Source organism: Nycticebus coucang, chromosome 23 (assembly GCF_027406575.1).
Source record: "Nycticebus coucang isolate mNycCou1 chromosome 23, mNycCou1.pri, whole genome shotgun sequence".
NCBI lineage: Eukaryota > Metazoa > Chordata > Mammalia > Primates > Lorisidae > Nycticebus > Nycticebus coucang.
Genome location: NC_069802.1, coordinates 36,547,062 through 36,561,558, shown reverse-complemented (window position 1 = coordinate 36,561,558; position 14,497 = coordinate 36,547,062). Strand labels below are relative to the sequence as shown.

The 14,497-nt window shown below is 44.6% G+C and overlaps 1 protein-coding gene across 5 annotated transcripts; it reads right to left on the bottom strand.

Annotated features, from left to right (window-relative positions):
- Positions 1-4,084: 4,084 nt before the first annotated feature.
- On the bottom strand, positions 4,085-14,431 carry ZFP2 (ZFP2 zinc finger protein). 5 transcript variants are annotated; one of them, XM_053577606.1, is made up of 3 exons: positions 14,236-14,431; positions 11,883-11,976; positions 4,085-6,047 (listed from the first exon to the last, which is right to left on the bottom strand). In XM_053577606.1, the coding sequence occupies exon 3, from the start codon at positions 5,971-5,973 to the stop codon at positions 4,579-4,581; it is 1,395 nt and encodes a 464-aa protein (XP_053433581.1). In that variant the 5' UTR covers positions 5,974-6,047; positions 11,883-11,976; positions 14,236-14,431; the 3' UTR covers positions 4,085-4,578. The 5 variants fall into 5 exon arrangements, with proteins under 5 accessions (XP_053433581.1, XP_053433582.1, XP_053433583.1 ...); XM_053577607.1 differs by lacking the exon at positions 14,236-14,431 and adding an exon at positions 13,768-13,989; XM_053577608.1 differs by lacking the exon at positions 14,236-14,431 and adding an exon at positions 13,680-13,745.
- Between the last annotated feature and the right edge of the window lie 66 nt (positions 14,432-14,497).

The following is a 14,497-nucleotide window of genomic DNA, read 5'->3' as shown; positions in this document are numbered from 1 at the left end:
CTCAGAGCAGCGCGCTTCTACTTGCCAGACTCCACTTCCCAGAGGGCTCCTCGGCGGACAGACAGGGTTGTGGCCGTGCGCCTGCGCACCCCGGTCCCTCCCGCAGAGCGGCTGCGGACGTCGGAACTACATTTTCCAGGGGCGCCAGTCCCTCCACTTCCGTAGCCCCGGGCGCGCTCACAGTTCGTGCGGTTTCGGTTCCGCTGTTCATATTCGGACTCGGCCTCTACCTTGAATCGCCTGAGAAGTTTTTTTTTTTTTTGTAGAGACAGTCTCACTTTACCGCCCTCGGTAGAGTGCCATGACGTCACACAGCTCACAGCAACCTCCAAGCTTTTGGGCTTACGCGATTCTCTTGCCTCAGCCTCCGGAGCAGCTGGGACTACAGGCGCCCGCCACAACGCCCGGCTATTTTTTGGTTGCAGTTTGGCCGGGGCCGGGTTTGAACCCGTCACCCTCGGCATATGGGGCCGGCGCCCTACTCACTGAGCCACAGGCGCCACCCCTATCGCCTGAGAAGTTAAAGACCGGCAGAAAGTTTACGGTGGGGCGAGGTGGTTAGTCCGGGGGAGCGGCGCCTGGTTCCTGCCGAGAGCGGATCGGGGACCAGCTGACCAGGCGCCTTCTCGACAGAGAAGCGCGCGGAAAAGTCTTGGGAAGGCGCAGGGTCGCTCCCGTGGCCCCGGGAAGCAACCGACGCTTCTGGCAGGGCCGGCTGTGGGGCCGGAGCAGGATTCGGCGGAGACATGACAGTAATTCCGCTTATTGTCATGTAGGGAATTTGGACCCGGACATCCCTCTGCGGCGACTCGGGACAGAACTGCCGGGGCTGGAGCCAGCGCGGCGGCGAGGGGACGGCGTGGGGACTAGGGCTGGACGCCAAGCAGCCTCCGTGTTGGACAGCCGGGTGGTGTTTATTTAGAGGTGTTTATTTCAGTGGACGGTGAGGATGAGATGGCAATAGTTAACTAGCCTTTGAATACGTGCTTTTCATGGAGATCAGGAAGGAAAAATAAGAGGGTTTTAACTTTGTTGTTGGTGAAGAATGTGACCTGAGGTTTGTCACTTAGAGGATTATTGGCCGCCTTTTGGGGAGCAGTGTCAGCGACTTTACAGCATCCCGTTTGTGGTTTCATTGATTTCATTCTGTAGCCACTTAGGGAGCACAGATGTGTCAGGCACTGTGACAACTCGGCCTTCATGGAGGTTATCAGGTCGGGTTGACACAGAGAAGCTGTGTGAGGGTCAGGGTGGGGCTGCATTAGTTTAAGTAGCGTTTTGGGAAATTCTTTTTGAGCAGGTAACATCTCCTTAGAGATCTGAAAACAGGAAGTGAGGAAATCAAGGGTGTCTCTGGGGAAGAGTCTTCTAAGGAGAAGGAACAGAAATGCCGTCCAGAGAGGCAAGTAGGCTTGAGGAGTTAGGAGCGTGGCAAGGCCAGTATTGCTGGAAGGGTATCGTGAACAGGGTAGAGCATGAGATGAGGCTGCAGGGCGAACTGGGCCATGAAGGCCATCATGGAAATTTCGGATTTACTCTGTGATGGGAAACTTAGGCCCAGATCAGAAGTCCCCAAAGACCACCAGGGAGCCAATTCCAAAAGGGCCATTTTATTGCAAGCTCGAGCTTGGGCTCCCAGGGTTTCTGCTACAATGGATCCAAGCCAGGAGCCCCGAGCTCTGTCACAGGGTTATTTTATAGTATAACACAGTAAAGTGGGCCGTATACACGTTAAGCAAAGGGACTGCTTCTGGATTGGCTGCCACTGGACCTGCCACATGGCCCACTCCAGAAAGCAGTTTCTGATTGGAGGCTGATGACTCAAGTTGGAAAACCAGCCACACATGGTGACTCATCAGCTTTGAACAAAATGGCCAACAGAATGCAAAATGGCTGAGCTTCAAAATGGCGTCAGTCTGTTTCTCTCAAAACCATTGGCAGGGTCTAAGCCAGAGTCACATGGCTAAGCACATTTTTTTTTTTTTTTTTGAGACAGAGTCTCAAGCTGTCACCCGGGGTTAGAATGCTGTGGTGTCACAGCTCATAGCAACCTCAAACTCCTGGGCTTAAGCGATTCTCATGCCTCAGCCTCAGCTGGGACTACAGGGGCCCACCACAAAGCCTGGCTATTTTTTTTGTTGCAGTTGTCATTGTTGTTATAGCTGGCCCTGGCCGGGTTGGAACCCCCCAGCCTCGGGATATGTGGCCGGCACTCTAGCCACTGAGCACATTTCGGTGGAATCACTGGTCAGCAGGGGGGAGAGCAGACTATGGTGGGACTAGAGGGAAACAAGGAAACCACTTACAAGGCAATTGCAGCAGACCTTTAAAGGGTGATCTGCACCAACTTGAGTTTCTTTCATGGTACTTCAGAATTAGTTCAGAAGGAAGCTGAAAGGTCACTAGATAGGACCTTTCTCAGATATGAGAGCAGATGCTGATGTTTTGGGTGCAACATTAATGGTAAGCAAGGATACCACCATAGGGAGGGGTGGGATGAGAGCAACAGGGGGGAGAGCAGGGATGGAGAGAGGGGCAGAACAGCACCATGCGTCCTTGGCTGCTGGTGGCCCCCACTTGCCTTGAGGTCTGGCTGTATTGTATTTCGAATTACAAAAAAAACTTCTTTCCTCAAATACTACCAAAACTTCAGTTCTACCTGGGAATGGACATAGAGGTGAGGGCTTGGGCTTAGTAAGAGGATATAACACCACTTGTCTTTTCTTACAAACCCTTTTGCTCTGTGTACTCTACCCAGGTGTTTCCCAAATAAACAGCAACCCTTCTCTTATTCCAAGATTGGAGGCTTGAGGAGGATGGGGCAGATCGGTGACATGGAGCTTCCCACTCTTCTGATGCACACCCCTGCTCTTGTGACACCCCTGCAGGCCCTGGTTCTCCCTGGCTATACAGAAACACACACTGTTGGAGTTAGAACAGAGAAAAGAAGGGGAAACAGGATACTGAACTGAGACCATCCTCAGAAACACAGGTGTCTAACAATCTTTGTAACTCACAGTCTTCTTCCACATTATCTTTCTTGTTCCCCACTGAAATGCCCCCAAACTGAACTCATCATTGGCCCACAAAATCAATGAACTTTATGTTTTTAGTTCTGCCACCCCATCCACCCAAATTAGAAATTCAAGTCACCCCCCATGACTCCTTATTCAAGTAGCCATATTTATTTAGCTAGTTTCCTAGATTTTTTCCTCATTATTGCTTGAATTCTTTTCCTCTCCCACCACACTGCCACTTTATTAGTTTAGCCCTAGAAAACAAAAATATTTTATTCATTTTGATTTTCTAATCATGTCTAGCACTATATTTAGGACTTGGTAAATGTGTGTGAAATAAATGAAACAAATACTGTAACAACCATAGATCCATAAAATCTCCCTATGATTGTTTTGAATGTTTTGAATTGCAGTGTTTTGTGAGTATGTCAGATTTCCATGTCTATTAGTGTTAAGCCCTACTCTTTCTTCTTCTTCCTTCAATAGCCAGAATGTGACACAAAGATATGTATTTATTTGATTCCTATGTACTAAGAGTATATTTGTTATATTTCTAAATAATCAGCTTATTTAACAACAGTTTAATGACTATTAATTGAGATCTCAAAAGAGCATGCTCTTACATTAAGATCTGTACAGTTATTCTATAGGAGGGGAAGGGAAATAGGAGTTGGTACATGCAGGGCTGGGCATGTAATCCTAGCATTCTGAGAGGCCGAGATTGCTTGAGGTCAGGAGTTTGAGACCAGCCTGAGCAAGAGTGAAACCCTGTCTCTAAAAACTAGCCAGGCATTGTGGCAGGCACCTGTAGTCCCAGCTACTTGGGAGGGTGAGGCAAGAGGATCATTTGAGCCCAGAAGTTTGAGGTTGCTGTGAGCTGTGACACCACAGCACTCTACCAAGAATGACAAAATATGACACTGTCTCAAAAAAAAGGAAAGAAAAAAAAGAAATAGAGGAGTTGGTAGAGGTAGAGAATTTTGACTCAGAACATTCAAGGAAACCAGACTGTGGAACAGAAGCATCTAGACAACATATATAACATAGTAAAAGTTCAAGCATTTCTTAGCATTCAGTATATTTACAGGTTTGTAGCACTTTAGAGCTAAAACGGATCCTGAAAACATTTAAATCCCAAGTCAGTCTTACCAGATAAAGAAGCTGTGATATGGTGAAAGTAGGTGCCTTATCCAGAACTATATACCAGGTCTTTGAGCTGTCCATTAAGCACCTTCACATTTTCTCTCCAGGGTCAAGTCTCTGGAATATATTCAAGGCAGAATCTGTAGTAGGATATAACAGAACTTACCTTTCGGCATGAATTGTCATTGTTTTTACTGTTAGCTACTTCCATCTTCTGATGTAAAGTAAGTTTTCCTTTCTGAATTAAGACTTTTCCACTTTTCTATGGTTTCTCTGCAGTGGTCTGTGTGGTATACGTCTGGCACAGTATGCTATATTTCAACCAAAAGATTCCCACAATTGTTACATTTATTAGGTTTCTGTATTAATGACATAACTGGTTACTAATGAAAGTCAATCGTGTTGAAGGGGTCTTTCCTCACGTGTGCGTTCTTTGATGACGTGTAAGGTTTGTGCTCCGGCTGAAGGCTTTTCCACAGACATTACACTGATAGGGCTTCTCTCCTGTATGAGTTCTCTGATGCACTGTAAGGGATGAATTCTTAATGAAGGCTTTTCCACACTGATCACATTCGTATGGTTTCTCACCAGTATGAATTCTTTGATGCTCAATGAGGTATGCACTCTGGCTGAAGGTCTTTCCACATTCATTGCATTCATACGGTTTCTCTCCAGTGTGAATAACCTGATGTACAGTAAGGGATGATCGCCCAGTGAAGTGTTTTCCACATACCATGCACTCATAAGGTTTCTCTCCAGTGTGAATTCTCCGATGCTGAGTAAGAGATGAATTCTTACTGAAAGCTTTTCCACACTGATTACATTCAAAAGGTTTTACTCCAGAATGAAGTCTCTGATGTTCTATAAGGTATGTGCTTTGGCTAAAGGATTTCCCACATTTGTTGCATTTGTAGGGTTTTTCTCCAGTGTGATTTCGCTGATGTAGGGTCAGAGTTGAGCTCTTACTAAAGGCTTTTCCACATTCACTACATTCATAGGGTTTCTCTCCAGTGTGACTTCTCTGATGTACAATAAGGTGCATGCTTTGACTGAAAGCTTTTCCACATTCGTTACATTCATAGGGTTTTTCTCCTGTATGAGTTCTCTGGTGCACTGTCAAATTCATGCTTTGGGTAAAAGCTTTCCCACATTCATTACATTTGTAGGGTTTTTCTCCAGTATGAATCCTTTCATGTTGAATAAGAGATGAATTCTTACGGAAGGCTTTTCCACACTCTTTACACTGATAGGGTTTCTCTCCAGTATGCGTTCTTTGATGAACAGTAAGATTCATACTCTGACTGAAGGCTTTCCCACACTCATTACATTTGTAGGGTTTCTCTCCAGTGTGAATCCTGTGATGTACAGTAAGGGAGGAGCGTTCAATGAAGTGCTTCCCACACACATTACACTTATAGGGTTTCTCTCCAGTATGAATCCTCTGGTGCTTAAGAAGGGAGGAGCTCTGGCTGAAGGTTTTCCTGCACTCATTACATTCATAGACTTTCTTTCCTACAAACATTCTTTGAGTTTTAGTTAACTCGGAATTTCTTTTGGCATCTTTTTCATGTGAATTCCAATGATGGGGCCTTTTTGCCACACAAATGTGTGGTTGCATATCATGGATTGAATGCTGACTGAAAAGCCTTTCAAATTCATTACCTCCACATACCCTCCTCTCAAGGCAGACTTCCTTATGGGTAGGTGCCACCTGGCTCTGATGTCTGTCTTGGATTTTTTGTTGCTTCTCTAACCAATGATCAGAATTCCAGCTTTTCCTTAAAGTAGAATGCCAGAGACCTTCCCTTTCCATCACCCCATCAGGCAAATCTTCAGTAATGTTGGGCTTTGGAGTTGACTCTTTGGTTTCAAGTCTTGTCTCCCAGTCTGGAAAAAATAAAAAAATTCAAATACGCATTTGCTCCTGTGTCTGGAAACAAAACTGTATCAGGTGGGAATAAGAACAGAGCTAGAATAACTACTGGGTACATCTGAGTTTTCAAAGTTGTCCCTACAACTGGAGAAGGTGGAAAGGAGGGAAAGAACATTGAGCTGGCCCACAGTTAACAGGATGGCAGATCCACTGGGGAAGCAGAGAAGAGTGAGCTCTGTCAGCAGTGGGCAAGCCAAATAATGAAGGTGGCACTAAGGGAAACTAGACAGAAGGGCAGGAACTGGCAGGGGCAGGTTGGAGGGCCTTGTCAGCAGTTTCCTCCCTCTAGCAAGGCTGCCTAGGATTCTGCACCAAGTTCATATTCATAAAACATCACAGTATGACACAGTGAAAAGACTGCTGACCTGGCATCAAACTTGGATTCAAACCCTGGCTCTCAATACCATCTTGTCTAGGTACTTGTCTCTCTCAGCCTGAGCCTTCACATACAAAATGAGGATAACAATAATCTGATCAGGAGTAAGTAAAATAATGTATGTCAACTACACTTTGAGAACATATTTACCCGGAACATAAAGTACCACAAAATACTTGAAACTTAAATGCTTGAGGGAGGATGACACAACATAAAAGTATTTTTCTTCTTAAACTTTGAACAGGCTGTAGTTTTCTCACAGGGTAAGAGTTCTAAAGGGCTCCACCTTATCCTACATCCTTTCTTTAGAGCTGAGAGCTGGTGGCAGGGACAGGCAGGGGGTCATCTGGTGAACGGCCTGAGAAGGGCTGAAAGGAAGACTTTGTAGCACTCAGACTTTATTTTCCCAGGCCCCATTTCTTATCCCAGACAACTGAAGCGTAGAAGAGAGGAACTACAACCTGAGAATCAGCTTTATGACTATGGCTCAAAATCAACAGAGTAGAGACAGACAGTGAACTAGCAGTCCACAGCCTGTGAGCACAGGCTTTACTGTGAAGCCAGAGTCCATGCTTCCCTCCAGCCTCACCTGCTACGTAAAAGGAAAGAAAACGCAGCAAGTCAAGCAGGCTGCACATCCAAACACAGCACCAAGGAGCCCCGAAGAGAGAGTACTCAATTCAGTGTGAAAATACTAGCCAGCAGCACAGGGTTGGAGGCTGTCCCTTGTCCCACCTCACTGTGGTCACACCCACTGTCCAACTCAAGCTCACTGGGAAGGTTCCAAGATGGCTTAAAAGCCAAGAAGGATCCTTCACACTAGTAGACAAGTAAAAGGCCAGACAGAACTGCCATTATGCAAAGGTAAGTGATACCCAGAAAATACTAAGTTTGGAAATTATGTAGAGGTTCAGGAGATACATTTTAAAAACAATAAAAACAGGAGAATGAGAAGAAAAAAAGCATAAAAATCAAAAGGTAGAATAATGAAGTGGAGCCATTCATTAAAAGATATACAGCTAAAAAAGTAGCTGCACTGGCCCCATATGCCGGAGGTGGCGGGTTCGAACCCAGCCCCGGCCAAAAAAAACACCAAAAAAAAAAAAAAAAAAAGTACCAGCTACCAATTTGGAGAAGATGTTTACCACACGAGGCCCACACAGTACTAGAACCTAGATATGGAAAACAATGTCTGAAACACTAAGCCCACTAGAAAAATGTGCAAAGCTTGGAACAAGCACTTGAGAAGGGAAACACAAACGGCCTATAAACGGTAGCAAAGCTGCCTGATCTCCATGGTAACCTGGGGAAGGCAGCAATGCCTTATCATTTCCATGTCCACCAGAGGAACAAAATGTAAAAATGCAGATGATAGCTTTACACTTTGGAAAGATGTGTGTGGTAACCGGGACTTTCACATACTATGAGTGTGCCAGTTGGTTCAAGTATTAGAAAAATGTTTTAGTACAACCTGGAAATGTAGGCATATAGATTACGATTTAGCAAATCCACTCTTAGGTACAGAGATAAGTCTGCCTTGCAGCAGACTTATTACATCAGGACTCAAAATTTTTAAGTATCAGTGTGCACAACAGCAAAACACTGAAAATAACCCACATGTCTATCAATGAGAGAATGGATAACTAAATTGTGAAGTATTTATACAATGGAATGACTGACAACAGTGAACATTAATCATTATGAATAACTTAAGCAAAGGCACAAAAAATAGTAAAATTCTATTTAAAGTTCTCAAAGTTTTAGACTAATGCTAAATACATTGTTTAGCAATTCCTTGAGACATGACAAAACTATAAAGGGAAGAAATTATGACACAGTCAGAATAGTGGATACATCTTGGGTAGAGGTGAGAGGAGACACCCACAGGGATTCCCACGACACCAGCAACACTCCATTTCCTACTCAGTTCTGATGCCTGGGTGTCTGTTTCCTTTACTCTTTATCTGTCTTTGTCCCTGTGGATTATAAAGAGAACCAGTATGGTCTGGTGGTTAAGAAGACAACTCTGAAGGTAGGTAACCTGGTTCAAATTTGAGCTCCACCATTACTGGTGTGTGACCTTGTCAGGTTTCGTAACCTCTCTGTGCTCCGGTTTCCTCCTCTGTTAAATGATACGTATGTTATAGTGTCGATACAAGAACAAAAAGTAGTCAATATTTATAAAGGCCAGGGATACATAGGTTTTTGTTAAATAGTACATATATTTTAAATCTTCTTTAGTATATATATTTCAAAAATCAAATGAGAAGAAGAATAGGAAAGCATTTGGTATTCTGGAAAATATTAACCATTCTAAGTTCAAACATCCTTTTGTGCTACAGAAAACTTAATAGCAGGTATTCACTATATCTTTATGGAGTTTAGACCTAATTTAAAATTTAGTTCTGAAGACTTTATCATTAAGAAGAAAAACAGATTACTGACACATATGTAAAAAAATATCCAAAGACATTTTCCCCAGGAACACAGGATGCCAAAAGGCAATGAAGCCATGTCTGCAAGGACCGAGGAAAGATGATGTGAGTCATTCCACCTGGCCAGCACTTTATATGTGTGTTGAGAAAACCAAAACACATTGTAAGCACAAAAGGTTCAATACTTACAACGCTCCCAAATCATTCCAGAATTATTATTTTTAGAGACACAGTCTTACTTTGTCACCATTGGTAGAATGCCATGGCATCACAGCTCACAGCAACTTCCAACTCTTGGGCTTAGGTGATTCTCTTGCGTCAGCCTCCCAAGTAGCTGGGACTACAGGCGCCCGCCAGAACACCTGGCTATTTTTTATTGCAGTTTGGCCAGGGATGGGTTTGAACTCACCACCCTTGGTATATGGGGCCGGTGCCCTACTCACTGAGCCACAGGCGCTGCCCCTTCCTGAACTATTTATTCAATTTGAACAAAAATAAACTTGAATGGAGAAGTTGCTGTGGGTGTGAAAAGAAGGTAGTGAAACACTGAATCCACTTAAGAATAAAGTAAACTATCAGTAATAAAATAAAGTGATGAAAACTGATGTAATTTATTAAGAAAAAGCTAATGTAATAAAAAATAATAATGTGATGGTAACAGACTGGAAAATGTTTCCAAAAAGAAATAAGAACTAGAAATAGCACATACAACACAAGTACACTAATTCTTTTTTCTTAAGAGGAATTAAAAGAATTTTATTTCTGATATAAACTAAGAAACACAGTATTTAGACTATTATTTGAAACTAAAAGAGCAATAATTCGTGGGGTGAAACTAAATATGTGTCTCCAAATTAACATGAAAGGCAAAGGGAATAAAAAAAAATCACATAAAAGTCTCAAAGTCTCACTAAAGTCAGAAACAAAGAAAAAGTAAACCTTGAAATTAACTCAATAAATATCTGTTAAATTGGGTCAAAAAACTGAACCTAATTATAGATCATCAATAATGGATACTCTTAAAACAGGCCTCAGAAAAGTTTGAAGTTGAAAGAGAAGCAAAAATAAACCACATAAATGCAAACAAGCAAATCAAAGACTCATAAATATCAAAAAGATGGTATCAGACCAAATATACTTCAGTGCATCCCAGGCCCTGCCCACCCTCCTTCAGAGGTCAGCTGGCCTCTGCACACATCTTATTCCTGCCACCACATGAACGCATGGCCTTTGCACAAACTCCCTGTCTGTCATAACCATTTTTTAAAATTTATTTTGCCTTTTCATCACTGGGCTTGATGATACTATGAAAAGTAGTACAGATGGAAATTGCAGCAAGTTTGTAATTGTCTCCATGAAGCTTTCTTTAAACTTGTTTCTTTAATAAACAAGTGATTCTAATAAACAAGAAAACCCTAATGAAAGATATTATAGGGCGGCGCCTGTGGCTCAGTGGGTAGAGCACCGGCCCCATATACAGAGGGTGTCAGGGTTGAACCCGGCCCCGGCTAAACTGCAGCGAAAAATAGCTGGGGACATTGTGGCAGGCGCCTGTAGTCCCAGCTACTGGGGAGGCTGAGGCAAGAGAATTGCTTAAGCCCAAGAGTTGGAGGTTGCTGTGAGCTGTGACGCTACAGCACTCTACTGAGGGCGACAAACTGAGACTCTGTCTCAAAAAACAAACAAACAGATATTATAAAAACAGAAAACACCAAGTCCTTCAGCATTGCAGACAAGGTTAAGTGTGCTCAACCTTAAAAAAAAAGGATGTAGGGCCAATTCCTCCAATTCCTTATTTTCTTTTTCACAGAGGCCTGGAATCCCCACTTCTACCCCAGCTCCCTGCTGTCCTCAATCAGCACAATGCTTTTTCCTAGAAAAACTTTGATCCTGCCAACTCCCTTATCAAAATTCCTCAGACCATCCCTTCCTCTTCCACCCCCACAGCCACCATCCCATCAGACACACAGACTTCTCCTTCCTGGAACTTGGCCCCAACTTTTGTATCTGATTCCCTCTACTCCAGCCAAGCACATCTCACTACCAGTTACTGCTACATTTACCACACCTCTAAAACTCTAAATGCCAAGCTCTGGGCTGGGATGATACTAGGAATGCCTGCCAATTACTGAACACTTCACTGCTGCAAGAACCATGCTGGGTGATTTTGAGGTATTTTATTTGAGCTTTCAAAAAAACCTATGAAGTAGGTATTAATTAAATGAAATGAGCATATGCAATTTTTTTTTTTTTTTGAGATGGAATCTTACTATGTTGCCCAGGCTGGTCTTGACCTCTTGGGCTCAAGTGATCCTCTTCTCAGCCTCCCAAGTACCTGGGTTTACATGCATGAGCCACCATGTCCAGCCCTTAATAACGCTAAGTGTACAGAAGACAATACTGCAAGTTCTGTCATGGTCATGAAGAACTGATGATGCTCAGGGAAGTCAAGCCACTTGCCCAAGACAAAGCAGCTATTAAATGGTGGAATCAGGGTTTAAACTGTGTACACTCTGGCTCCATTACAGTAAATCCCTTCCAGTTATCCCTTCCCACCCCTGAGATGTGTGACACTCCCCACTGTGACTGCCACCCTGATTGCCCTCTTCCCCCAGCCTTGGAACACTGATAATCTAGGAGCCCACCCACACTAGTTCTCACTACCTTCACATGTAATCATTATCCCTGTGTCTGTACAGACATGTCCTCTTTTATGATCCCTAAGAGTCCATAGGCCCTACAAGCATTAGGACCGGCTCTCATACAATTTGTGCTCATTTTCTGACCCTGGAGGAGCCCTGAGGACTCACTAGGTCAGGGGACGGAGCTGAATGAGTAAGCAATAGCTGAGGATAGTGGGGGGGACACCGAGGAAGGCATTGTGACGAATATCTAATACCTCAGCAGCCTGTCCTGTGCAGTGAAGCCCACACAGCACAGAGGTAAGGCAGAGGCTGGAGAGAGGAAAGTGAGCTCACCTGAGCTCCCACAGGCAGAGGCCCAGCAGCCATTGTCGTCTTCTTCCTTCCTGCAGGGCCCTCCCTAGGGAAGGGGCAGAGCTCAGAGGCAGAGCTGAGGGAAGGAAAGAGGCCATGAGAAGCAAGACTCCTGCAACAGATATAGTATAAAATGCCTACAGATAAACTACGGAGACATGCATGGCATATAAATAAAACTACAATTTTTCCTTATTACATTTGTTTTATTAAGGTTATTTAAATATATAACAATGAGCAGAGAGTTGTGCTGTATTCTTGGATTAGATGTCTCAATACTCTAAGATACCACTTTTTAATTTTTTTTATTTTTTAAGAAATGTGTTCCTTCTCTGTTGCCCAGGCTGGAGTGAGGTCTGTGGCAAGATCAAGGCTCACGACAGCCAGGAATTCCTGGGCTCAAGTGATCTTTTGTTTCAGTTTCCTGAGTAGCTGGGACTATAGGAGCACACTAGCACACCTGGCTAAGTTTAAAAAAATTTTTTTAGAGATGCAGTCTTGTCCAGGCTGGTCTTGGACACCTGGCCTCAAGCAACCCTTCTGCCATGGCCTCCCAGAGTGCTAGGATTACAGCCACCACACTTGACCAGTCACTTCCTTAAAATTAATTTTAAACCTTAACACACTGCTAACCAAGTTATACCCAAGAAACAATATTTTAAAGTTAGTTATGGAAAAAATTATTAAAATTGTGTCCTATAGTAGCCAGGGATTTTTTAAAAAGGATACTGATGAGAGAGAACTTGCCCACGAGAATTCATAAAGCTGCATTAGAGCACAATATTACTGAATAGGCAGATATTCACAAGATGTATTATTTACTACAAGGTGTATAAGGCACCATTCCAAGGGGTGAGGGTAAACATAGGTGTAAATAAAACAGATAACTGCCCTCATGGATGTTATAACCTGACAGGAAAAAGGATACATGGAACAAAATTCTACCAACATCAATGGTTCAAAAGAAAATTTACACATAAGAATTCAGGGGAAAAAAAAAACATTTCACATCAGTGAGAAAAGGATTAATTATTCGTAACTTGTAAGAAAGGCTTACCATTTGGAAAAGAATAAAAATTCAAATATAAAATGAAAGTACGAGGAGAAACTACAGATGGACACTTTTATGATCTCATGGAACAGAAGGGCTCCTAAAAAAGCTGTCAAAGACCCAAACATGAAGAGAAGGTTCTCACATCCGACCACATGAACACATAACATTTCTGCATGATCAGGAGACATATGTTTGTGTACCAAATACAAAATTAAAAAACAAAATACAAACTGCAGAAGAAAACCCATTAGTGTTCAAAATGCAGATGTAAACAACCCTATCATGTGCACCTTTCAGAGAATTCAAGCCAACACTAAAGGTCCAGAGTCCCTGGGGGATGTGGGCACATGGAGCACTTTCGCACTGCAGGTGTCAACTTAGACAGCTGCTTTTCTGGGAGCAATAAGACAGAAGGTATCAAAACCCTTACCTTATCCTAGAAATTTTACTTAAGAGATTCATAGAATGACACAATGCTAACATGTACAGAGCCAAACAGCCTACGATGTTTATAGTATTGGGGAAAACCCCCAGAGAGCACAGAAGACGACTGAATACTGCTTAGCCACATTATCTCTCACACCCATTAAAATGACATAGCTGATTTTATGACTTTGTATAAGTAAATGGTTTCAACATATTAATTTTATTTTTTCACTAGGGAGGGCGTGGTTACATCATAAAAATGTATGGAGCTTAAGCCCTGTGCAATTCCAACACCTTACCAGTCTGAAAGTAAATGGAGAAAAAGATGGTAATATTCGTATTTCTGTTTCAAACGAAGTGCTTCTAGGTTTATACAAACATACACACCGACATGCAGATTTTGAATGCTTTTGCTTGAGTTTCTGAGTTCTCCTATACTGAAATTTAAAAGAAAAAAAAAAAAGGTTTCCCTAAGCAGCTCTATGTCCCCCCTTTTCCCGGAGGGCCGCGCCCCGCAGACCCAGGAGCCAGAGGGCCGGGCCGCGTTGCGGCCGCCACCGAGCAGGGTGACCCGCGTCCCGAGACCTCCGCGGGCAGGTCCCTCCACGCGGTCGGTGAGTGCCAGGCCGGGATGCGCGGGGGCCGGCAAGGCCGCGAGCAGGAACCCCGGGCCCTCGCCATCCCCGGGTGTCACCAGGACAGCGGGAGGACCGCGTGAGGACGGTCGCAACGCGGGGCGCTCTCGCCGCGGCCTGGCTCTTGGGGGCAAGGGCGCACCCGGAGCTCGGCGACCCTCCACAAGCTGCAAGGCCCGCCCCGCACCCCGGCTCCTCCTGCGGCGGGCGCCGCACTCACCGTCTCCGCCGCGGCAGCGCGGGGCGCCTGCAGCCGGGGCCGCGCAGGCGCGGGGTGGCCGGGCCTGGAGCGCGCTCCCACGCGGCCGCTGAGCTTCTGAGACGCCGGGCGGGGCGCGGGCCGCGGGCCCCGGGCTGCCTCCTGCCACCGGAGGAGTTCGCCCGCCGCGCGGGGAGAGGCCCGGGAGAGGCCGAGTACCGCTTTCCTCCTCCGGAATACCGGGAGCCCAGGGGGCTCCCAGCGAAGGGACAGGGCGGAGGGG